The following is a 25,335-nucleotide window of genomic DNA, read 5'->3' on the forward strand; positions in this document are numbered from 1 at the left end:
GAGGAAGCAAAGAAGAACAACTTCCGCAAATCACTGAAAGACTACCTAGGGGTGTTAGCTGCTAGCTCAAAGCTAGGATAGCACTGTATGCATATGTGCAGTCTGTTCTCTAAATGTTGCCATGATTTAAGACCAAAGTCCCCTCTCCGACTAACGACATCTCGGTAGGTAGAACATATACGTTTATTGTTAGGCATTTACTCCTTTTCTGGTCGGTTTCTAATGGCTGAAACACCTATTAATGTTAGTGAACTCAGTTAGCATGAATGTTTACAGAGCTAGTGTAGCTTACTAGTGGTTTACGTTAGCTGCTGTTAGGAAAGATAGTTTCTTGGCTAATTTCTGCAAATTTGGCGTTTGTTTAACGACGTTTTCTCTCTCGCTCGCTCTTTATGTTATGGTTGTTATCGTGGACATTGTGGTTTGGTGGCATCAACTTGATAGTGTTAACATTCCCGTTATCTAGCTTCGAGTCACTGGCAGCAAATGCATTGAAATCGGCATATAATCTAGTGATTTTTGCCAATCACTCGACAGAAGACTGGTTTTAAACTGATGCCTAGTGTGCTTCGTGTTGTCTGAACAATTCCTGAAGTTGCCATTGATCCGAAACCTGTGTTTACAGCGGCTGGTTAACGAAGAGGTGTCAGACATGTATACCTCTGGGAAATACAGTTCGCGGGGCCCTGCTCTCATCCCTCGGATGAAAACCAAGCACCGCATCTACTACATCACCCTGTTTTCTGTGGTGCTGCTTGGACTAATCGCCACAGGGATGTTTCAGTTTTGGCCGCATTCCATTGAGTCCACAGCTGATTGGACCCTCGACAAGCGCAGTGTTCACGACGCACCTCTGATCAGACTTCCCGTCTCCAGTCCCATACCTGAGAGGGGTGACCTGAGCTGTCGCATGCACACCTGCTTTGATGTATACAGGTGTGGCTACAACCCTAAGAATAGAATCAAGGTAACATTACCTGGAAACACTCCCCACACACAGACACTCAATTTTCTTACGTAGAAGTCACGAACAGCTGTTGAAATTGTGCTTGCAGGTTTATATCTACCCTCTGCAGAGGTTTGTAGATGAATTGGGGGTCCCCATCAGCAGCACCGGCCTGTCTCGAGAATACAACGATCTGCTTAGCGCCATCTCTGACAGTGACTTTTACACAGACGATGTTACAAGGGCTTGCCTTTTCATCCCATCTATTGATGTACTAAATCAGAACTCCCTCCGTATAAGAGAGACAGCCCAGGCTCTGGCAATGTTACCCAGGTACTCAGTTTTTATTTTAATTCAGATCCCCGAAACAAGTCTGAAACACCTCCTGGTAATTACTTTGAAATATTATCTAACATACCATAGTTTCAGTGGTGATCAGGACACAAAAACTCCACGTGTGGAATAATGAATCAAAATTGATTTAAAATTTTTTTTTAAATTGCTGACTTTCCCCAAAATTAATGTCTCAAAAATCCCTTTCCCTCCCAAAGTTATACTTTGTACTGCTGTAAAATACTATAATAGATTTCATTTCGGCCTTATTTGATCACAATAGGTCTCTGTTGTGATGCCTCTGATTTTAAACACGTATTGGAGTTTAACTGTTTTGGTAGTTTTTAATCTGTAAAAGATTTACATATTGTCTCTTAAATATGTGCAATATTCTGTTTAATCAGTATTTTTTTTTTTTATACCAAATAATACATTGATAAATTTTGAACTTCTTAAAACTGCTAAATGCTAACAGCTTAAAGTCAAATAAGGCTTTTCTTTTTAAAATGAGCAGTTATTTATTCAGGTAATTAGAAAAACTTCATTCAGATTTCCATTGTTCAAATAATCTTCAAAGTGAGAAGTTGTTACAGCTCTGAGCTTGATGATGATGTTTTGTTAGATGGGACAAAGGGATGAATCATCTGCTTTTCAACATGTTACCTGGAGGCCCTCCTGACTACAACACTGCCTTGGATGTGCCCAGAGACAGGTAAATAGAACACATCTTAACAGAATTAGTTTGCTGTGATTGAAGTCATTGAGAAATTTTTAAAAAAGAACATAATTTGAATTTACAGCACCGTAGTATTGTATGTTTAACTAATGCAATGGAACTGATTATATTAATGACTGATAATAGTAAACAAGATGCTCATATTTCGATCAAAGCTTTGTCACTTCCGTAGTCTTTGTTCATTAATTCCATTAATTAATCCTCATCAGCTGAGGTTGTACTAGTACTGGTACAGCATAAAAGCTATATGGAAATATGATAAATAAGCTTTCATGTTGTCCAAAAGACTCTTGTTTTTATGATTTCTGTCAACAGCCTCCTGCTTGGAGGTAAAAATGGATTCAACTAGAAAACAATGTTAATCAATTTTTGTGCAGAAATTATCAAAGTTCAAACAAGTATTTATCAAAACTGCAGTCATTCACAAAGTGTTAAGAGTAATATTTTGATGCAGATGAAAGATCTACTTACAAGCAGGTAAGAGAGAACATGTTTTCCAGACCCTTTAAGGTGACTGAGTGAGAGTGATTGTTAAGGATGCAAGAGGTTGGGTTTATTACCACATGTTTGAGACACTGAACACTATCTTAGCTGTAAGGAATTTCCTGTGCTCATCCACAGTGTATTTGGCATGGAGCCTCATCAGAACCAGGTGTGCATGTCAGCATGGTTTCACTTTATAGAATAGTGAAACCATGAACTTGAACCTTGAACCATGAACAGAATCCATATCATTGGGAACTGTTTAACAATATAACCACAAGCAAATCAGCATTGCTGGTAACAAAATGTAAATTTGAATGAATGAATTTGTGTCGAGCGTGTTAAGGTTCCTCTTTTCTGGAAACAGCGCTACAACCCAGATCTGTTTGTTTCAGAGCGTTGCTGGCTGGAGGTGGTTTCTCTACATGGACCTACAGACAAGGTTATGATGTGAGCATTCCAGTTTACAGCCCCCTTTCTGCAGATGTTGACCTGCCCGAGAGACAACCTGGGTAAACACATGTCACACACTGACTACATTACAGTCATTTCCTAATTTATCTTCTCTAATAACTGGTTTCCATATCTTCTGTCTCCACCCAGGCCTCGGCGCTACTTTATTCTTTCTTCACAAACTGCTATTCACCGAGAGTACAGAGCCGAACTGGAGCGATTGAAGGAAGAAAATGGAGAAGCCCTGCTTCTTTTGGACAAGTGTAGCAACCTCTCCCAGGGTGCTGCCTCTGCACGAAAACGATGCTACAAAGGGCAGGTGTACGACTACCCACAGATCCTGCAGGTGGGAAACATAACAATCTGCACTCAAAGAGTCGTATTTTTCTCGTTAAGTGCACTCATTTAAAATCTACTTAGTTTATTTATGTTCAGAATGCAGTTAAAGTTTTTTCCTTGTAATTAATAGTTTGTTCCCAACATTTCTCTGCAGGAGTCGTCATTCTGTGTGGTCTTGAGGGGGGCACGTTTGGGTCAGGCTGCCCTCAGTGATGTACTGCAGGCTGGCTGTGTTCCCGTCATTCTGGCTGACTCCTACATTCTGCCGTTCTCTGAAGTACTTGACTGGAAAAGGTCTACCTACATCTTAATACAGTGGAAAAATAAATCGTTTGAAAGCCTGTCATTTCAACTTTGCATATTTAATGCTTTTTTTTTCTGCACAGGGCATCTGTGGTTATTCCTGAGGAGAAGCTGTCAGAGATGTACACAATCCTGAAGAGTATCCCTCACCGACAGGTTGAAGAAATGCAGAGACAGGTACAAGTCACAGTGTTTAACATCTCTCAGCAAACCTCTGCAAAACTAAAGAACATTTGGTTGCAGTTTATATTTGGTTTGCACTATACATTTAGATGTCAATCTGATATCCACCATGTCGGATTGACATGCTGGTTGCTGGGTTTTACAGCACTTGCATGTCGTGTCTGAGATCAGCCTAGTCCTTAACCAGCTAGCCAACCAATCAAGCCCTTGAAAACCAAAACAAATTTTATGTCATGTGCAAAAGACAGAAATTTGGCTGGCAGTTTTCCTTTTTGTGAGTTTCTTCCTTTGCTTAGGCTGGATTTTTAAAAGGCTCTCTGAGGACTTTATGTTGATTCTAGCTTGAATGAAAAGGACAGAGACGGCTCACTCGCTTTCCATTTGCTATCTGCATTGAGCCACAATAAACAAAAGTGAAAGCAGCCACGAGAGAAGTGCACCAGTTCAGCTGCTCCTCATTCACTTGTATCAACCCAAGTCCATTTACCAATTATAGTAGCCAAACAGACGTTTTGGGCCAAGGGCTCAAAGATGGGGTTGGTGTTGGATTACGCCAGACATACTCTAAAACATGGTTTGCTTGTCAGGTTGCTAGGTTTTTCTCGGGGGTGTGGTACTATGCTGTGGACATCTAACAGCTAGCATGGAAGCATACATTTGATATTTTTTATTCACTGGTCACAGAAGTGCTCTTCTGCCTTCTCTGATGGTGTATAGATGGATCAAACTGATCACCACTTCAGTTTTTTTCTGTTACATTTCTCTATCTAAGTTTTTTATCATGACTTAAATCATTTATCAGACTGAAAGAAGTAATTTTGAGACAGAATTTTACTTTTATGTTCAGGAAAAATGCTTGATAAAGCATGTTTCTAATATCCTTCTATTCTTATTTGTTGATAAGTGCACCATGGGCCTGTACATTCCCATGTTTAAAAAAACAACAACTAAAAACACAAAGCTTATTTACCAGAATCGGAGCATCATAGTTTTGGGATGTATTTGCATTCACAGCCACAGAGACTAAGTGCCAAAATTAGCAAAGATGTGAACTTTTATTATAGGTCACTGGGGCACTTTTGCTTAATGTACGATTATCCCGATTATTCCCAAATAAGAATACTGCACATTGTTCTAGATAAACCATAGAGTAAAGTTCATGCTGATTTTTTTTAAAGCACATGTATAACAGAGCTTGAAAGGGACCTATTGTGCTGATTTCCAGCTCCATACTTTTATTGTGAACTCTACTGCAGTTCAAAATAAGTTCATGTATCTTAGACTGGGCTTTGTTGCAGCCCTTCAGTTAATCTGCTGTCCAGACATATTAGTTCCTCTCCCTTTAGGATCACCCTGATTTTAATCCTACTTCCTTCTGATTGGCCCCTCCTCCCAAACAGGAAGAAAAGCAGATGAGTGAGATTTCTGAAGTGACAGGCAGATATTAAGGATGTCCCCGCTTGTTGACATCATACAAAGCTAAAAGTGAACTAAAACTTGGTCTGAAAACAAGCGACCAGTCTGAAGTTAGAAAGGTTCAGAGGTTAATTAAACATACACTGACCTCCATATGTGAAACTTAGGTGTTGTTTAATAAAAAACTTCAATTGTTGCAAAGGGAAAACTCAGTGGGTCCATTTAAACTTTTGAGATAATGTATTTTGTTAGATCTGCCAGCAGAGGGCTCAGCAACCCTTGATTTCAGAGTGTGTAAATCTTGGCGTGATTTGTACTTAAATATAAAAACAGGAATCAACAGTGCATACCTGTGTCAATGAAAATGAATGAACAACTAAGCTTAAGATTAAGGTTTGTTAAATATTGTAGCTATTCCCTTTAAGAGTCAGAGATAAGGGAAGTAATTGTCATATTGCGTGGGGTGGGGGTTGGGGGGTCCAAGCAAGAAAGGAAATCGGGAAAGAGAGGGAGATTTGATAAGAAAACAAATCAGACTAAGATAAGCTACTTTTGTTTAATTTTGTCTCATTCTAGATCTAGTCAAAGTGCAACAGGCTACTGTTGAGCCTCCGCGGACTTTGTTCAAGCTGCAGAACTCATTTTCAAATTTGAGATGATGTAATTGCATCAAATTAGGTCACATTTAAAAAGGCCACATACTAAACAGCTGTGAGATGTTAACAGTGCTCAATTGAGGCCACTCCAGAGCCAGTGTTTGTGTATTTACTCCCGTTGTTTTCCTTGGGTCATACCCTCAAAATAGGACACATAGACTGCTGATCTTTATTAAATTAGCACAGCCAAATCAATTCTGTCATTAAATTAGAATACATAAGAGAGATGGAGGGAGTTACTGCCAGTGAGTTTAAGTTAAACTTACTCCTCATCCTTTCCTTAGACTGTTTCTGGTTTGCTGACCCTGCCCGTCGTCCCAACTTGCAATAGTCTCACTGTATAGGTATTACTGTAGTCTCCTTCTTACATGCAAGCCTTCATACAGAACTGAGCAGTCAGAACAATGACAGTGGCTTCACTGGCTTTTTTTTGGTCATTTATTTGTTGCCCATTAAATTTAGTAGCAGGTTGTTAATTTTACCAATAGAGTTGCAAATTTAATCTCAGCTGAGGTGCTCCAACAGGTTCCTGTTTTCTTTCCTAAACACAAACCCAGGAGTTATCTGAACTTTACAGCTTAAGGTTAAACAAAACATGAAAACACAGGTGAAACAAAGGAAAATGGGGATCATTGCATTGCGTGCCTCTTTGTTACCCTACAAAATGTTTTAGAGCCGCACAAACATGCTGATAAAACTGGAATGGAAAGGTTTTCCCAGTAAGCGTGATTTGAACAGACTTCAGGTTTCACTGCTGTTTTTGATTATATCAAAAACACTAATGACTGCCTATTTCTGTACACAACTCAGTGACTGCCAATTCTGGTCTACAGGTTAATTCATGTGTCAGGCACTTGAGAGCTACAGCTGATTTAAACAAAGCCATGCAGACTACCGTCAGCTTAACTGTTATTGTGCACTGCTTTGACATTTTAATGATTATAAACAACAAAAAAGCAAGAGCTGCTGGGGAGTATTTTAAACCAGCCATTACATCAGATTACTGTTACATCATACATGAATTATTTTTCACCATTTGCAGCAGCCTCATAGTTAAAACTTACATTACACCAGTATTTAAAAAAAAAAAAAAAAAAAAAAAAAAAATATTGGAGAAGTAATTTTTGTTCAGCTTACGGATTATTTGGTTGGACGTATTTGTACTGCTGTACTTTTTGTTTTAAGCAGTAGAACCAACAGGGACCAAGTATAGACTATAGACTTGCTGCACGGTTACTGCTCCAGTTGGAAGACGTAGAAAGGGTTTCTCTTCTCCCTTGCAATGATGTCTGTTCTTCCCTGCTCATAAAAATTCCTCCAGGCGCTGGGAGAGGGTGGAGGGGAGGGGAATGGGCCCTCAGGCCAGCACAGTTTGCTTTTTGCCTCCTCCCGGTCGGAAAAGAAACTTTCATCACTGGCTGATTTATGGACCGTTGGGATTCCCCCTTGAGATTAGAAAGTCTTTTTGGATTCTCCTCAGCTCCTCTGTAAAAATATAGGCTGTTTTTGTTGTTCTACATCTCCAATCTTTCATCCCATGACATCGACATTGGCGATATAGGGAAATGTCTCATGGTTATGTGTTAACAAGCTCTTTGTTTAACATTGAGCATCCACAAAATGCAGTAATGCTCATTTACGCATCCATTAGGAGGGCAGACTCTAAGATATTTACGTCCTTCACCCCAAATCTTTCGGAAATTCAGATTGGGTGGAGTCATATAAGTGTAACATGGCACTGTCCCTTGAAGTTTCATAACAGTCAGATCTTGAAGCAATTTTCATGATTATAGAAATTTAACACATAGATGACTTCCATGCTTCCAATATTGACAAAAACACAAAAGCTATGTGAAGTCAATGGTAAATGAGAGCACAGGAGATTCCAGAGTCCGTTGCTGTAGCATTAAGATATGGGTTAAGAGTTCACTTATCATAAAGTCAAAGCAGAGATGTGTTGAAGGAAAACAGACGCAGTCAAAAGAGATTTCATTGGGCTTCAAAAGAAGAGTCGTTGAAGGACAAAGACGTTGGAGAGGGCTGCAAAATTGTCTTCAAAGATGTGGACCAGGGAATATCTGGATTTTACATTTATGACCATGCTCTGGTGTTATTTTTTATAACTGCTCCACTCTGTAGGTTAATATGAGAATCAAAAATGTTTTTGGAGGACATAATATCATTTCATGTGGCCAGTGAAATAACAGATTTACCTTAAAGTTAGTTGTTCTAGATTTACAGTTCTGCTGTGAAAAGAACATTTTTTTATATGCACTGAGATATCTTACATCTATTTGCAGCATTTTTTTTTGGTTCACCTCCTCATAAAAGCACGTCTTTATTACATCTAAGTGCGTTCTATCAAACATTAATTTTCCAATGAAAGCCTCGGCGAACATCTTGGGTTTAGTCTCTTGTCTAAGGATACTTTGGAATGTAGACTGGATCATCCAGGGATCGAGCCATTGACCTTCTGTTTAGTAGATGACCTGCTCTACCTCCTGAGCTACATGAGACGATTGAATATACGTAACACTGAATGTGAATGCACTGACCCTAGGCATGTCATGTTTTTACTCTGGTTTGTCTGTTTCCAGTTTTAAGTAGTTTTGTGCCATTTGTCTACAGGCACGCTGGTTCTGGGAGGCCTACTTCAGCTCCATGAAGGCTATTGGCTTGACAACTCTCCAGATCATCAACGATCGCATCTACCCATATGCTGCGCGTACTTATGAGCAGTGGAACAATCCACCTGTGGTGGTATGTAACTGTCTACACTTGACATTGACGTGCGTTTTGCAAATGTTTGTAACTTTTAGTCACCAAGCAAGATATTTAATGTTCCATTATTATCTTTTACTTTTGTGCTGTTGCTTTTTTTTTTAAGTTCTTTTGCAGCAAACATCTGTATAACCTATAAAGTCCTTGGCTATTATGTGCTGAGCTGCTCAGTTGTATTCCTAGAAGTTTTTTTTTTCTTTTTTTTTTTTTTTGAAGACATCTGAGTGACACTCGTCCAAAATAGAGCTTTGGCTGTACAGACGCTCACAGTACCACATAAGCTTTCCCACTCTCCTGTGCCTTATAAATCAAAGCCTCTGTAGTAGAGTGACAGTAGATGCCTTCCCTCTTTCTGAAACACCACAGATGCAGCGCTTCACAGTTTGGTATACACCCAGATAGCTTTGAGGGAGCCAGTTTGTGTCAGCAGTTCTGCGCTCAGAGGATGCCTCCATTGTGGTGAAAACTAAGTTCCCGTACGCCTGAGTCATTGTGTTTGTAGCGAGAACGCTGGATGTGAAAGAATGGTCTCTGTGTGTGTGCATGTGTGTGCTTAGCATCCCTGTGGTTATAAGAGTTTGTGGCTGCCGACATCTTGGCTGGGGCGACCATCTCTCAGGAGTTGTTAATCAGCTCGGTCTGATCTAGAGTCTCCTCCATCCTCCGCCTGTGGTGTAGAGGCGTGTGCATGTCAGCTTGTGTGTAGATGCATAATAATGGCCTTGGATCTGTCAGATGTCTACAAGTACCACATTTTAAGTAGATCCACTAAAATGGCAAGATTAGAGGTGGCACTTGCAATCAGGATGCGTGGATGTAAACAGTCAACACTTTGAGCGGTGGGGGGGACTCCCTTTCCAGTTCTGCTTAAGTATGTATAGTATTTCAGGATTAACTGGTTATCCAGCTGTTCACTCTCAACCACGACTTCACTCTGAACCAGCTCGCAATCAATAGCTTCACTTGACATTTGCCTCTTGTGTCAAAATGTTTTGTATTAGCATCTAAGCCACCAGTCCAGCCCATCAGAATTACTCTGGTCTCAAAGTTTGTCCCGATCCAGAGGGTGTTGACTGTGTCACAGGACAGGTCTTTAGATGTTCCTGCCTGAAATGGGAGATAAAGTGTTGTCTGTATGAATTCTGTGAATGGATGGTGAGGAGAACTTGCACACAGCACTAAATACATCAGGCAGACATTTTCCCCCTCTCCTCCCCTAGTCTTTTGGTGGTAATTGAAAGCACATTGCCCAGGACTGCTGGTGCCTTTGGAAAGGGGGTTTCAGAATAAGGGACAAGCTGCTTTTTGTTTGGGATTTGTAGGTAGGGGGCATACTTGTAAGGTTTTTACATTACAAGAACTGAGGCATCTCAGACTTTATAATTTGCCACAGTTTAAAATGTTTTTGTGGTGATTGGGACCCGGGCATAGGAAAGTCTTTTTCTCGTTTTTTCTTAAAGTTAGAGTACACTCTTTGAGTATTTGGGCATTACTCTTTTTGAAAAAAAGTTAAATATGAAAGAAAAGAACTGCTATGAGGTCGAAGTGCTGACTTTGAACGACATACTGAAAGTGTTTAGGCTGTCTGTGAAATGCCATGCTGAAATAGTATTTTATATGCTAAAGTAAGGTTTTGTTTTTTTTATAAGTTAACTGAGTACTATGTTAGGTGCATGCTATTTTGGAGAGAAAATTTTAATATCTGGTCACGGGTCAACACACCACCTTAAATATCCCACAGTGTAATGCAGTATATGGCAACATGGCTTGATGACAATGACGACACTAAGATCTAACACTAACAATGCTTCAGTTTAAAAAAACTGACATGAATGCACCAAGTAGTGTCTCAGAGGGAGTCCTAGGACTTTTTAAATGGTTGAACCAGTGTGTAAATAATCAACAAGTCCATCACATGTGTATAAAGAGAAGTTAAATATTTAAAAATACAGTTTTGGGCCCATCAGAAAATGATTAAATTCCTTGGATGAGAAAAAAATGCTACAAGTAACTCAAATAATGAAATGCTAACAGAAGTTGTGTAGCAGTTCTCAGATGTCCTGATGTCTAAGATTAGAAATAACCACCTAAGCAGTTCAAACAGCCAAATAAAATTCTTCTTCTTAGTGACTCCTACCACTATCTGATGGTTGATATTTGAGCTGTGGCTTTCTTTGTATCTAATCTTTTCAGTTTGACAAATGACTAAAGTGCACACAGCGTCTTTTAGTCTGTTTTCATGCAACTGTGCTGCCTATATGTGTTAGTTTAATTGTTTCCCCCTCTTTTTATTTGACAATGTGACAACGACCACAGTGAAGTTTCCACTTGCCAGTAAAGTGCTTTTTTTTTTTTATTGTGATGGAGTGAGTGATGTTGTGTAAAAGGCAGTGGCCGTGTCTCTGTTGACAGACTTGTGTTGATGCTGTGGAAGCAGCCACATAATCACACTGTGGCCACCTGGGACCAGAGAAGAAACGGGGTTTATATGTACTTCAAACAGACCACGGATTTACTGTGTTAGATGCGCTCTCTTTGCTGTGCTCAAACACAGTGGAACTTTTTTGGAGCTGTTGATGAAGTTTATCAAGGGTGCCCTGAAGGTCTTATATTTGCCAGTAGCACACGCTTGTTAAGTGAAAGATATGGTTTGGTTTTATTTCCCCTATAAAAACTCCCTTTAGAAACACAACTTGTTGTTTGAGACTGGTTTCCTTAAATTTAAAAGGAGCATAGATTTTAAAGAAACTAATCCCACTCCATGTATTTTATTTATACTTTTATAAATAGGTAAAAAGTTTTAAGCAGTTTACTAATGATTGCATTCTGTTCTTATTTACTTTGTACACACCATTGCAGGTTTTTTTGGAGGTCAGTTTATGTGAGCAATTTTTTAATCTAACTATCGGATTTATGTCCAGGATTACGTTCCACACTGACTTTAGATGGCCGCTAGTCGCAACTGGGAAAACTCTTTTCATTTTTATTACTGTTCCATCCCATCCCGTCCTCCCTGTCCAGCCCACTTTCTCCTACATTTTCCTACCTTAATCTCACTTGTCACAATAGCATCACAAGATCAGTAGGCACGAGAGGATGGACACCTGTCTCAATTTCCAGCTCCTTTCTTGTCCTCGTGCGCTACTGCTTCTGTAGGGTTTACTTGGCACTGTCACTGGAAGCTTTTGGCTTTAAGTACTCAGCCTCTGCTAGGCCCTTTGAGACACTGTTGGACGATTCTTGCTCCATTATAAAAAGTGACCTCACTCACCACTAAAGCACTGTTATTGGGCATTCAATCATGGAAACCATGACAGGCTGGTTTGACACAGAATTCATGAGACTAGCGCTACAGTGGCTTTGCTTGGAAAGGAAAAAAAGAGTGAATGATAAAGAATTGAAAAAGATGCTCCAGGCATTAAAAGCTTATGTCTTTCTTTGTCTCCTTTCTTGTACAGAAGTGGTCCAGTGTAAACAGCCCCCTGTTCTTACCACTCATCCCACCAAGGGCTCCTGGATTCACAGCAGTGGTGCTAACCTACGATCGCGTTGAGAGTCTTTTCCGGGTCATCACAGAAATCTCCAAGGTGCCTAGCTTAGCTAAACTGCTGGTGGTGTGGAATAACCAGAACAAGAGTCCTCCTGAGGGTGAGTGGAAAACATTCAAGGTCATGAAACTTTTCAAAAGCCTATACCCACTTTGATGTTTACTGGGTCAAACCAAACTAGCTAGGTAATGGGAAGCAATCTTGTAGAAGAGACTGTGATTTGTATTCTTGTTCAATTGTGTTAAATTGAGAGGGGTTTCTATTATTTACTTCTGCCCTAAATTACCAGTCTAACCACAACAGCCCTCAACTGCACTTCTATTGTGATACCATATAATACTGAGTGTTAAGTGTGTTGTTTATAACTCACAAAACAATCTCTGCTCTCTATCATGATAACTGCCAGAGGACTGTAAATATCGTCAGATAGACACTGACAAGTGTGGGTGAGTAGGGAGCATCACAAAAATGATCTATGAACTACACGAGTGGTTCTAGTTTTCTTTTTCCCCTTAATGAACCAATTACACAAACCTAGAGACCAGTTGGGAACTGCCAGGCAACCACCAGTCACTGTGGGAAAAATGAAATTATCATCAATGGAGTTTGATGGCACTCGCTGTGAAATTAGTTTCTAAATTCCCGGTCACACATGCCTACAGTCTGATCATCTACAACCTGGTACAGACCAGTCTCTCGGCTTTACGAACAGGTTTTTGGTGCCGCATTCGCTTTTCAACCAGTTTCACCCAGCGACAGCCAGCAGTCACTCACCAACTGGTCAGGACGAGTCTGCAATCAGAGGATATTATTAATTGGTCTCTCGGCCTGTGTGACTGAGCAATAAATATGTCTTCTGTACAACAGATAAGTGATAATGGAGAGAGCAGCCAAAACTCATCTGCCCACAAACAGTTTCATGCTCTCTGGTTGCACAGAGGGTGTTAAAAAAATAAATAAATAAATAAAAAAGTAGAGCGGATTGGCAAAACACTGCCCCTAGAAAGAGAAGTGTATTAATGATATGCAGATTATCTAGTTGCTACTAATTTACTGATTGCTCAGTGCTCCAGTCATCGTCACACATAGAGTAAATAAATGTGTTGGTGTTAATAAAAAAAGAACATGTTATTAGGATTTGGTACCAACCAACTCTGTTTAACTTTTTCTTCCTTTCTCTCAGACTATTTATCATCATTAGTTCTTTACAGATTTTTGATAGTAAGGTCTTATTAGTGGTTATTTATGGCACAGTGCCCTATAATTATTTACCCTTATTAGGCAGTTAAGTATAAAGTGGTTAGCTCCTTATCCCACCGACAGCTTAATTCAGATGAAGGTGTTTTATACCGAGAATTAAGTCTGTCTTTCTGCTGTAAGAGTTGGCTAATGTACTCAAGTAGTGAATGGCTTTGAAGTGCTCCCTCATGGCTGTTAGTTGCCTTTTCATTAGAGGCATCAGCGGGGCCTGGTTCGATGGAGCTTTGTGTCCTATTAGACTTAACGAGGGGCCATTGATGGGTCAGACTCATGGGGCACAAGCCACCATTCACACCTAGCCTAGATTTGATGTGTTAATGGCTTACTGTTTTTGCTCGCCCCCTTTTTTTTTTCTTTTTTTTTAAATTTGTTTTTCTTATGCACAATCTAGCATTACATCTATTTTTACCAGTAATTTGTTTTATAGGAAATAATCTTTTGACTTTTATTGTCTTGTTTATAAGCCTGGGGGAAAAAAAAGATCAAAAACTGATGACAGATCCAAAGAGAGTGTGAAAAAAGAAACTCAGGGCATTAAACTCGGCTTATTTTTGACAATAGCTTTTGACAGGAGACCTCAGACGTGGTTAGGAGGACCTGGAGCTCCTCTCATAGGCTTCCAGGCCTCAGTTACTCCATTAATGGGGGAACACATTCTGTGTGATCTGTCTGTGCCATAGTCCGTGCCATGGACACTGCCCAAGATCTTTGAAATGCTCCCCTGTTGGTCTGCCTCCTGAAGAATCGCAGTGTGGTTAGATTTGCATGTGCTTGAGGTTAGTATAGCGATACGAGTCAGTGAGGGAAGTTAAGCTCCCACAGCACTATTTTTCCACTGCCAGCAAAGATTTCAAAACCTCTTTCAGGGGTAAATGATCTCAAATGATATCTTCACACACTGATTTTTTTTCTAATCATTTTCATCCCCTAAATGTCTTCCACACAGATCTCATTTTTATTTGCAGTCATTTAATTTGATTATTCAGTGACCCAAAAATAGCCAACTCATTATCACATAACGCGAAATCAGCAATTTTTTTCTTTAAAAGTACATTTTTGGAATTTTTGCTTGACAAATGTTTTAATCACTCAGAATTGTTGATGTTTGTCGCCCTGATTTTTCTTTCTGTTTAAAAAAAAAATATATATATAAATTTGTTTTGTTTTTTCACCCCTGATAGAAACTCTTTGGCCGAAGATCAGCGTCCCACTCAAAGTCGTGCGAACCAAAGAGAACAAACTGAGCAACCGTTTCTTCCCCTATGATGAGATCGAGACCGAAGCTGTGCTAGCGATCGATGATGACATCATCATGCTAACATCTGATGAACTGCAGTTTGGCTACGAGGTGAGGAAAAGCAAAAGAAGAATTTAACCTTGGCTATACTTTCCAGTCATCTCCCTGATGGCAGGTATTGCAGGGAACCACTTCAAGTTGATCCCAGAGTTTAAAGCCATTGAGTGAGATTACAGTGTTTATTCTCTACTGGTTGGGGATTTGACTGCCTGTTTAATGTGTTTGATGTGTGAAGAACGACGACAGGGCTGGAGCTGATGCTTTCCATACTCGCATACCTGTCCAGCTCTTTTTAGTCATGCACACTCACCTGAATCCATTTAAAAACCATTTAATAAAATTATGCTCAGTTAAAGGGTAATTACGCTGAATTACAGGCAGTATAGAGGAGGAGTTTCACTGTTGGTGACTCTGCTTATAGAGGGAGGTCAGATTGACTGCTGGTGTTGAGCCAGCAGCCTGTTGAAATATTCAGCTTGTCATGAATCAATTTCTGCCTGAAAGCGTTCCCTTTGTTTTCCAAGTTTTTGACTTTGAGTAGTCATTTTTGGAAAAGCATCAGACGCTGATATTTGGACATGTAAGATTAGAACTTCAATTTTGAACTTTGTTCTGAATATTTCGTTTTTAATGCAAGTCCTTAATTCTTATCTCGGTTCGCTTTAGCTGAGTGTTAGACAATCTGTCTTCTCTTCTGCTCTTTCCAGGTTTGGAGGGAGTTCCCAGACAGGCTGGTGGGCTACCCTGGGCGGCTGCACCTCTGGGACCATGAAATGGGAAAGTGGAAGTATGAGTCGGAGTGGACCAACGAGGTCTCCATGGTTCTAACTGGAGCTGCCTTCTACCACAAGGTGATCTGAGACAGGTTGCTTGAAAACAAGTTGAGCTTTAATTTCCTTTGTTTTAATTTCTTTCCGCGTTTGTTTTCCTTTGGCATCGAGCCCCTCTGGTTCATAGCACGAATGAGCCCATGTTTCAACATGTTTTACAAGAAGTATGTAACAATTGAGCAAAAGTTGGGGTAATTTCTGTGGGAAGATGATAAAGCATAGACTTTGGGTTGCAAGTCATTTTTGGATTTTGTGCCCTCGTGGTCCCAGCATTGCTATGTTTTTGTATTGCTGCAACTATTTTCTACACTAGTAATTTTTCAGTGAAAATGTGTGAAGCTCATCTTAGATTAGACCACCGCATCAGTAGTGCATTGATGTAAAAGAAGTATTGAAGGTACTGATGGTACTTTTGCTTAACAGTAATGCAAAAAGCTAGTCTTTGAAAGGCATTTGTGCGTTGAGTTTAAAGAAAATTAGCAAAACAATAGTTCTCCTTACATGCTGCTGGTTCACTATGTTAAACTGTCAGCTCTTTTCTTTCCTTTCAGTACTTCAACTATTTGTACACATACAAGATGCCGGGAGACATCAAGAACTGGGTGGACGCTCACATGAACTGTGAAGATATTGCCATGAATTTCCTGGTGGCTAACATCACTGGGAAAGCCCCCATAAAGGTATGTTCATGGCTGTCTGGTCTGGGTGTTAAACGTTTGTGTGGGGAGTCTGTAGCCTGACACAGCAGACCAGCATCTCTGGGTCTGATCAGCTCTCACCCTTCAACATCACAGCCTCTCCCCCTCCCCATCACCCCAACTCTCTCCAGGTGCAGGGGCCCTGAGCTAAAGCCCGACCTTAACCTCCCTTATCTGGGAGTCACTCACTGACACTCCCCCTCCCAGTGTGTTTTTCTAAGCTCACTAGGGCTTATGCACACTCTGCTGTCAAATCACAGGCTGCACACTTTCCTACACCTGCACCCCTGGTCATACCTCCCACAACATCTCCAACAGGTTCCTTAACTTACCCTCTTTGACCAACAATATCTGTCTTCCCCTTCCTTCTACACACGTACATTCAAATGTTCACATGTTCATGACAAAAGTCAAGAGTAGGAAATGTCCTGCCGATAAGAATTAAAAAGTAATTCTTCACGCTGTCTGCAACAAAAGTTCTCTTTGGATGTCACAGACTTCCTTCATTTGACCAAACTGCTCCTGTTTAGGATGCTGAGCTTTAACAAACCCTGAGGTGAGCAAATATCACTGGTGTGACTGTAACTGTGCTTCTGTTTAGGTGACTCCAAGGAAGAAGTTCAAGTGCCCTGAATGTACTGCCATAGATGGACTGTCGCTGGATCAGACACACATGGTGGAGAGGTATTTGTTTTCCAAATGATCAACAAAGAGCAGCTGAAATTTCCTCAGATCATTTTAGTTTGGTGCAGTTTCAGAACATCAGTAGTAGACTGTGTTTATTGTACTGTTTGTTTTCTAACAGTCTAAAAAAAACAAGAAAATAATTTTGTACAGAGACTGAAAATGAGTGAAAAAGTAGCCAATATCCAAAAACAAACATTATAAAAACTGTCATGTAGCAAATGTATAAAATGTCGAAATAATCTAAGTGACCTTAATGTACCCAATCTCAGTATTGAGTATATTAAGGGTCAGATGCTATATGAATGATTTTATCATGCTTGTTGATAAAATGTCTCCCGCTCCGTAGATCTGAGTGCATCAACAAGTTTGCCTCCGTTTTCGGGACGATGCCTCTGAAAGTGGTGGAACACCGCGCAGACCCGGTGCTCTATAAAGATGACTTCCCAGAGAAGCTGAAGAGCTTCCCCAACATCGGCAGCCTCTGACCAGCCAGCAGAGGATGTTTGGACCCCATCGCAGCCTCAGCACTCAAACACGCATAACCAACAATGTTTTCTGACTGAAGCGGGATGTTCTCATGTCCCCTCTCAGTTCAAGTGAATTTTACCTTGAATTTAATGACATCGGGCTAATATTTTAAATCAGAGTTAAACCAAAATCTGAGGTGGCTGTGAAGTAGTCTGATGTTTGACGGACAGGCCGACTGACTCCAGGTTTTTGGTCCCTCACTGTTACCGTTTTGGAGCTGGTTGCTTTGGGCTCCAGCTACTCTTGATTCAGTGTATACAGTGTATATATTTGTATTTTGCAGCAGTGCTGTATAATTTATGATTCTCCAACACAAACTTTCTCTTCTATGTTTTTCCTTCTTTCCAAAAAGCTGACATGGGACATTAATTCTTACAGCTGTACAACACAAAAAGAGTAATAAATGTTAAAGTTAACACGATAAATATCAAAACGATTCAAGGACACATCCGTGTACACTTTATTCATGATGTACAGTGCTTTATGCAATCAGAGCGGACCATCCGACAAAGCTGGCACCGTAAATCTAAGATTTAGAGTGAGTAGGTGATTTGGAAACAGGCATGTCGAGCTACTGGAGCGTTTTACTGCAACTGTAATTTTATACCGCCTGAGCGAGCCTTTCTTTGTATTTATGCGTAGAAATGTAAGAAAACTGTGATGCTTATTAAAGCATCTACTAAGTCACTTCATGAATTGTCTATGAACACTACATTAGAATAGAAGACTGGCTGACAAATCCACATTTTTCAAAACAGACGTGTATAAAAGGTTTGTTTTTCCTGTTTTTTAAAAAAAATCTAACCTATTATGTATGTTTCACTTTTTGACCTTTTTTGTCACTAATTTCTCCAGTTGCATCAATAAGGCAGCAAATCTGAGAGCAGTGCGGTCTTTTAAGATGGTTTTGTTTGTTTGTTTTTAATTTCCCTTTCCTGTTGTTTTCATATTTTTTCGACTGGGGTTTATCCATGTAACTGTATATATATGACTTTGTAATACAAGTAAAGCCCTGCACAACCAAGAACCACAGTTTTTTTTTTTATTTTCCTCGATGTGTAAGAGAGGTGGGAAAGAAGATGAGGAAAGACACTTTACTCTTTAACGTCTGCCTCGCGTTGTAATCTGTGACTGTCCAGATCAGCCCCTCCGTGACACGGCCGATCCACTGTTCCCTCCAGGCTGTCACCTGTTGTTAATATAGCTGCCTAATCCACCCTGTTCAATGTCAGCGGTTCAAAAGGGTGCAGTTCGTATTTTTGTCAGCTTCAATTAGTGTGATAGTCTTGCGGGTTGCGCGATCTCATTTCAGCACTCGTGTCCCTTCAAAGGACCTGAAATGCACGGGGATTTCACAATGTGACTACAGGGATGACACAATATTTTGGCACGGTGGTGCGAAGTAATAAGACGGAGCAAATTTTATGGGTTTTCTCAACAGCCTCAGACACTTCTCTGGCCAACCAGCGCCTTTAGCTGACATCTTGAAAGACTTCTCTTGAGACTCGGAGTGACTTGAGCGATCTTTGAACGCTAATAGGAGAATGGTTTTCTTCTGTACCGTGGCTGCAGTCGTTTGAGTTTTCTGGAAGACTCGGTCTGCTGAGAAGCTGCAGGGAGCAGTTACATTTTGCTGCTTCCACCTTATTAAGGCTGTAACGCATTTCAGAACACAGCGACTCTAAATCAAAGTACAATAACTTATGGTATTTTAATCACACAAGCATGAGTAAATTCATACTCTCATTTCCAAAGACAGCTTAAAGCCACACAAACTTGGTAGGAGGGGGAAATTAAAGAATAACATAATGAGAAAACAACGTCCACAAACACTAGGAATACAAACGGATCATCACCAAGTTTAAGAAAAGTTTTACACTCAAATATTTATAAATTGTCCCACAAAATAAAACGGCATCAAATTAGTAAAATGTTTAAGAGTCTCATGACACTTCAATCTGCACGCACAACACTGTACATGCACACAACAGCACGCATTTATCATATATTTACTCCTATACTGATTACCTGACTTCAGTAGTATTAGAAAAATGAGAAAGGGGGACATTATCACTCAAGGCTGGAGTTGTGCAGCATACAGGAGAGATTTTTTTTTTAATATAAAGCTGAATCTTGTGTTAACAGGCTGTGTGTAAATGTAGGAAATTACTTAAAGGGGTAAAAACAGTCCATCTTTGGTTTCCACATGTTAAAGACCTCACTGGAGATTCTCTTAAATGCACAGAAAATGGTAAACCTGAGCGTCTCATTGCCAGTATGTCTGCGTCCAGCTAGACCAACTAGAAGACAGACAGTCCTGTCCATCCTGACACACAATACTGCAGTCCGTAGCCTCCACATGGCTCAGTGTTAATTAAAAAGCCTTCCTCGGTTGCCTGTGTGGCTGTGCCTCAGACCCTGCGATGAGGGGCTGCAGCTTGAGGCTGGTGGACATAGTGGGAGTGAGCGAAAGGAGAGGCGCAGTGCAATGTGTGTGATTGGGGAGGGGGGAGTAGATCTTTGAAAGCAGAGCCATGACAGCTGAGGGGGAAGCATGTGTGAGGCATGTTTGTTTTGCATTTACCCCCTGAGCGCAGCTGTGTGCACTGTCCTTTTCCCAGAACACCGGAACACAGCAGACGCCCTCACAGCTCGCCCTCCGTCCAACCCCTAGGCTAGAGCACAGGGGGCCCCATGTTCACATTCGCAAGGATACCCTCTCACTTCTGGGATACGTCCTCTATGCATGCACATGCCTCGCATTTGGACAGAGGAGCGAAACTGGAGGTGATTTGGACGACTTGAGGGCGATCTGCTCTGCTGACAGGTTTTAGCCCGCACCTCACCTCTCTTACCTACCTACCCAGGAGGAGAGGGAATGTGGTTTAGTTTAGGGAATTAGCGATGGTTGCTCTGCCTCGAGGTGGTACCACAAGGTATCGGGTTTGCTTTCTGAGACCATGAAACCCTTTGTTATGCTTCAGGCCTAAATCAGGCTTTGCAAACAAAGGAAGCCATGTATTACCTCATCTTGCTGCACTTGAAAAGCTCATCGGCTATTTCTGTCACTGCAAGATGCTGTTACCAGGGAAAAATGGAAGTTTGCTTTTTAAATATGCTTAAAAATGTGAATGATATCCCCAGCAAGGTATAAGGTATCTGGTTGGGTCAACCTCTATCTTACACTTCTTTTCTTGGGGGCAAAGGACACAGACACAGGAATAGTGCTTAAGTCCTGATAGAAGTAAACTAGAAGAAAGCAGAGGGAAGACATGGACCTGTCATGTTGGTATCTGATGGGGGAAAAAACTTTTAAAAATATGGTCAAAAACGGATGAAGCTAGGACCAAAGTTTTGTAGCTTTAATCTTTGTCTCCATGCCACAACTTTGTGATGGACACAATTATCCTGCCTTGTTCTGCTGTAGAAAACTTTCAGCCAGTTTTAACCTCATTCCCATCACTCGCTGTAGATGGCAGACTGATCATCGTTGTTTATCCAGAGATGCAGAGATGCACCAGTGGATTTTCTGCCATTTAGTTTGTTTTATGCTACAGTGTCAAATAATTAAGGTGAACTGGATCCGAGAGAGACCTGAGCTTACTCAGTAATACAGAACCCAGCTGATGTACACACTTTAGTGGGGCATCAACCCAAACACATTTGGAGTTAAGCTGAGGACTCACACAGAATTAATTTGAGAGTTTTTGTTGTCCTGGGTCACGGCCCACTGTAACCGAGTGCAAAGGAGACCCTGATTTTACTTCAGCTTTAACACATTCTGCTCCAAATACATTTGAATCTTCACGTATGCACAAGGAAAAGAAGCAGATGTCTTTGCCGGCCACGGGGCCAAAACCTTAAACAGAACCACAGAGGTCACTAATCAGGGTGATGGAGTACTTTGAAAGATTTGCTGATGGTAAAAAAAAAAAAGAAGAGGAAGAATAACAATGACATGTATGCCAGCGCTGCACTGAAAGCCAAATGCAGGCTTGTTAAAGTCCAGAAAAGGCTGCTGAATACTGACATCCATTCAGTGTTTAAGAGCGTCAACACACGGTGTTATCCCCAGTAGCCCGCTCTGTTTCAAAAGAGGCTTCTGCTGGTTCCTGTGTTATTTCTGGCAGTCTGGCTGACTGGTAGGCACTTCTCTTTCTGAGACCTGTGAGACTAGAAATGCAAGGGGCACAGTCATGTCCACTTGGAGTCTTTCTCCTGAAAACAGAGCTGCATCTGTTTGGAGGCTGGCGCTCCCAGGCTCTTCAACCCTGAGAGCAGCAGGCCTGCTGTGCCCCTCTCGTACTCCCATACACCATTTCCTCCTCCTCTTTGGGCATCAGCAGGCTGGGTTTGTGCAGCAGGTGGATCTTTTACCCTTGGCCATACTCAAGAGAACCACTTTTCATCTGTTTTACTTTGTAATGTTAGAGGGAAGAGCCCCGTCTATGTTTTCAGTCACTGGAAGACATACCCAGACTTGGTTACTGTGACGCTTGTATTGATGGTCATCTCAGCACCGGCATGACTTAAGTTAATGCTGACAAAGAGTAAAATGTATGAAGGTTTTTTAAGGGTTTTTTTCAGAATGCTTTTTAAACTAGCTGGGAAATCAAAACTTAAAATTAAATGACGCAAAAAAGGAAAAAAGGTGAAATTTTAAATAACAAGATCAGAATAAAAACAGCACCAAAACAAAGATACCAAAAGCTCTTTACAAACAGAATTGTGTCTGTGTTAGCAAATAAGTGCATGGATTTTTCTTTTTTTTGTCTTTTTTTTTGGATTAATTAAACTTTTTCTAGCATCTTTTTTTAAATTTTTTTTTTTTGCCTATCTTCAGCACTACACTGCAACTCCTGTTATACAGCACACCTTCACCTTCTCACTGGGCTTCCACAGCACTCACTGCTACCGGAGCCACCAAAAACATGGCACTGCCGATTTTGCCAAATCTTTCTCTCTCTTTTTTTCCCACATAATTTGATTGCAGCATTTTTGAAGGTAGTCACTGTTGCCTTAAGAGTTTTGATTTTAGTGCCCCCTCTTACTCCATGCTGGGATTGTTTAGACTTTTCAGGGGTCAACAAGGTCCCCTGTCATCCAGCATGTGTCAACACATCATGTGGCCCAAGATATGGCTGCACTGTGCTCTTTGGCTTTCATGCGCAAAGCGGCGATGCTGGAGGACTTGCGGTCGGGGTCCATGTTGAGATCGTAAGTGTTGATGCCTCCGGCCATGCCAGGAGATCCTCCAAATAGGCTGCCCATGTGAGCCTGCCCCACGTGACCTCCGGGACTCGGTACTCCCAGAAAATCAGACACCCCGCTGGCAGAGTGGGGGTGAGGTGTCATGCACGGAGCCACCGTGTCGCAGGGCACAACGCAGCCCGGCACGGGAGACGCAGCGCTGCTGCCGCCGATCCAGGAAGGGTTCTGGATCTGGAATATTGTTGGGAAATCAACATGAGTGAGGCAGTCACACACCTCGTTATTTTGAATGCACAAAGACTACATTGGCTGTTTATCCCATTAACTAACACTTGTGTATATAATAGATTAGTGCAGGTGTATTTTTCATTTATCTGACTCTAGTTTATCCTTAACTAGTTATCTTCATGTGCCAAATCCTGTAACCCAGCACAGTCCAATCCAAACTCTTACATGCTTAAGGAATTTTGTAATTAGGGTACACTGGAGTTTAAACAGATGTGTTTAAACTCCAGTGGTTTTTAAACTGTGAACCTCCTGAGAAAATTAGATAAAAAACAGCATAGCATGTTAATCAGTACCCTACATAGGTGCTTTGTACAAAATGTGTTACATACTTTGCCCTTTTTCTTCTTAAAGATAATCTTACTATGAAGGAAAAAAGCCAAGCTTCTCAAAAATGTTCAACAACTCCTTGAAAAAGAGATTCTTTTTTTAACTGTTCCCACCTGCAGCAACTTTCCTGACGCAACGGAAGGCAATTAAATGTTGATTTTATTGCAGGCGAATCGTTCCCAGTCTGTAGCAGAAATTAGAGTAACAGCAGTAAAAAAAAAAAAAAAAAATCACCCCTGTCTATGTTTAGCTTTTGGTCGGGGGAGAGAGGTCTGAAAGAACACGTGTTAAAGAGCTCGCACTGTACCTGCGCATAGTTTTCAGGACGAGTCAGGAGAGGCAGCTCGTAAGCTGTGGAGAAGTGTGTTCGGACCTGCTGCATCTGGCCAAAGCGTTCCCTCTTTCGCCATTTCGCTCTCCTGTTCTGGAACCACACCTGCAGAGAAAGGAAAAGGTCCAAATATCACAAAAACCACCAGCAACACTTGAGGTTTTCTTTTCTTTTTTTTTATCTGTGAGCACGAGAAATCTTTACTTTCATCCAGGACGGAGTGTGCAGTCAGAGGAGCCTAAACTCTTAACAGCAGCTTTCCCCTCAAATCTAAAGGAAATACTTTTCTATAGATACAAATCTAAGTTTCCATTTGAAATGGGAAAACGACCCTCATGCGGGTAGACTGCCAACGGCTGAAAGCCTGAATATCACAAATATTATCTGAAGCATATCAAAAATTCAGACTTAGGTGTAAACTTGAAGCACAAAGGAATTATTGTTATTTTTTATTGTTGATTAAAATAGTATGCTGCTGCCTTCACAGAGCTCCGTCTCACCATAGTGCTTACATGCTGACCGCCAAAAACAGACATCTATAATTGTCTTTGACGTCTGAACCCGATGGCGTTGTTTATCGAGAGCATTAGTTTGTTTAAATTATCATCACTGTCTCTGGCACGCTTTAGAGGTCACCTGATTTCCTTTGCAACTCTCAGCTGCCAGCCTGGACAGATTATGTTTTAAATTCGGCACCAAAAAGTTTCCTTCCGATGGGATTTCTCACATTTTGTGCCCAGATATTTCACTATAAATCTATGCAGGCAATAAAGGACATTGAAAGGTGAGATGGGATTATAAGTTGAGGTTTGTTTGCATTTTGCTTTTTAATTTCCTGAAGCCAAAACTCCTGGCTTTCTGATGCTGTCCCCTACTAAATTAAAGAAGCACATGGACCAAACGGCATAATCCTTCTTTCCCTTATGTTTTCATGCATCCTCTTCTACACTGTCCAACTCAGGATGCTCAACCCCAGGCAAGATCACGCTGGCTCTTTTGGACTAATATCGATAATTACACTCCAAAAAATGTTTGTGTGCTACCTCTAAGGCCCAGTATAAGTGTCGCCATCAGCTCGAACCTGCTCAGTCTTTGCTTCGTGCCAAGTCTGTTGGCTATTATACAGCGAGAACATATTTTTGCGTTGCACACGCTGCTTTGTGACAGTAATTGGTAAAGACCTTGACAGCTTAAGTAGCTGGTGGACTTTCAATGAGGCTTTATTTATGTTACTGCCCCAGAGAGAAAGAGCAGAGAAATACCAAACTGGCCCCGGCAGGAGAGCTGTATGGGGCTGAAAACACTTTGAAGTGAGAGACCGGCTCAGAGGATTGATAACCCGCCTCTGCTGTCACTCATGTCAGCTTCCAAGCCAAAGTAAAAAGAAATCCAAGGCTGAGCCTGGCTTCGGTTTTCCAACACTCCTAAGCACTAATAATATCGCTGAAGCGCCTCTGAGCGGTGTTGTTGTTCATTAAATGTGAGTTTGTTCTCGTTTCTCCTCCTCCCACCACATAATGTCTTATTTCCTGTGTCAATTAAAGGTAAGATGAGGACAAGCAGTGGACACAAAACCCAAAGAAATGTAGAATTGAACTTTTTCTATAAGCTAACTGGGAATGTAATGCATGCTGGAAAAGACTGCTGCAGCCTTGACTTGTAATAGGCACAGGATTTGATAACACCATTAATATTATTTAT

At 41.0% G+C, this 25,335-nt stretch overlaps 2 protein-coding genes across 2 annotated transcripts in view; one reads left to right on the forward strand and one right to left on the reverse strand.

The window, feature by feature from the left end:
* ext2 (exostosin glycosyltransferase 2) lies at positions 1-18,504 on the forward strand. Its single transcript, XM_003442299.5, has 15 exons — positions 1-164; positions 626-967; positions 1,056-1,279; positions 1,902-1,991; positions 2,894-3,010; positions 3,102-3,297; positions 3,445-3,584; positions 3,677-3,770; positions 8,477-8,608; positions 12,088-12,277; positions 14,619-14,785; positions 15,442-15,585; positions 16,116-16,244; positions 16,864-16,946; positions 17,296-18,504. Exons 2-15 carry the CDS (start codon positions 653-655, stop codon positions 17,432-17,434), a joined length of 2,160 nt encoding a protein of 719 aa, XP_003442347.1. The 5' UTR covers positions 1-164; positions 626-652; the 3' UTR covers positions 17,435-18,504.
* Positions 17,522-25,335, reverse strand: part of alx4a (ALX homeobox 4a) — a 21,157-nt gene continuing 13,343 nt past the window's right edge. The window contains exons 4-5 of the mRNA XM_005466978.4: positions 23,611-23,739; positions 17,522-22,919 (exon numbers count right to left, since the gene is read on the reverse strand). Coding sequence (XP_005467035.1) covers positions 22,599-22,919; positions 23,611-23,739 — 450 coding nt within the window. The 3' untranslated portion in view covers positions 17,522-22,598. The remainder of the gene's footprint in view (positions 22,920-23,610; positions 23,740-25,335) is intronic.

This window comes from Oreochromis niloticus, linkage group LG1 (genome assembly GCF_001858045.2).
Source record: "Oreochromis niloticus isolate F11D_XX linkage group LG1, O_niloticus_UMD_NMBU, whole genome shotgun sequence".
In the NCBI taxonomy this organism is placed as follows: Eukaryota; Metazoa; Chordata; class Actinopteri; order Cichliformes; family Cichlidae; genus Oreochromis; species Oreochromis niloticus.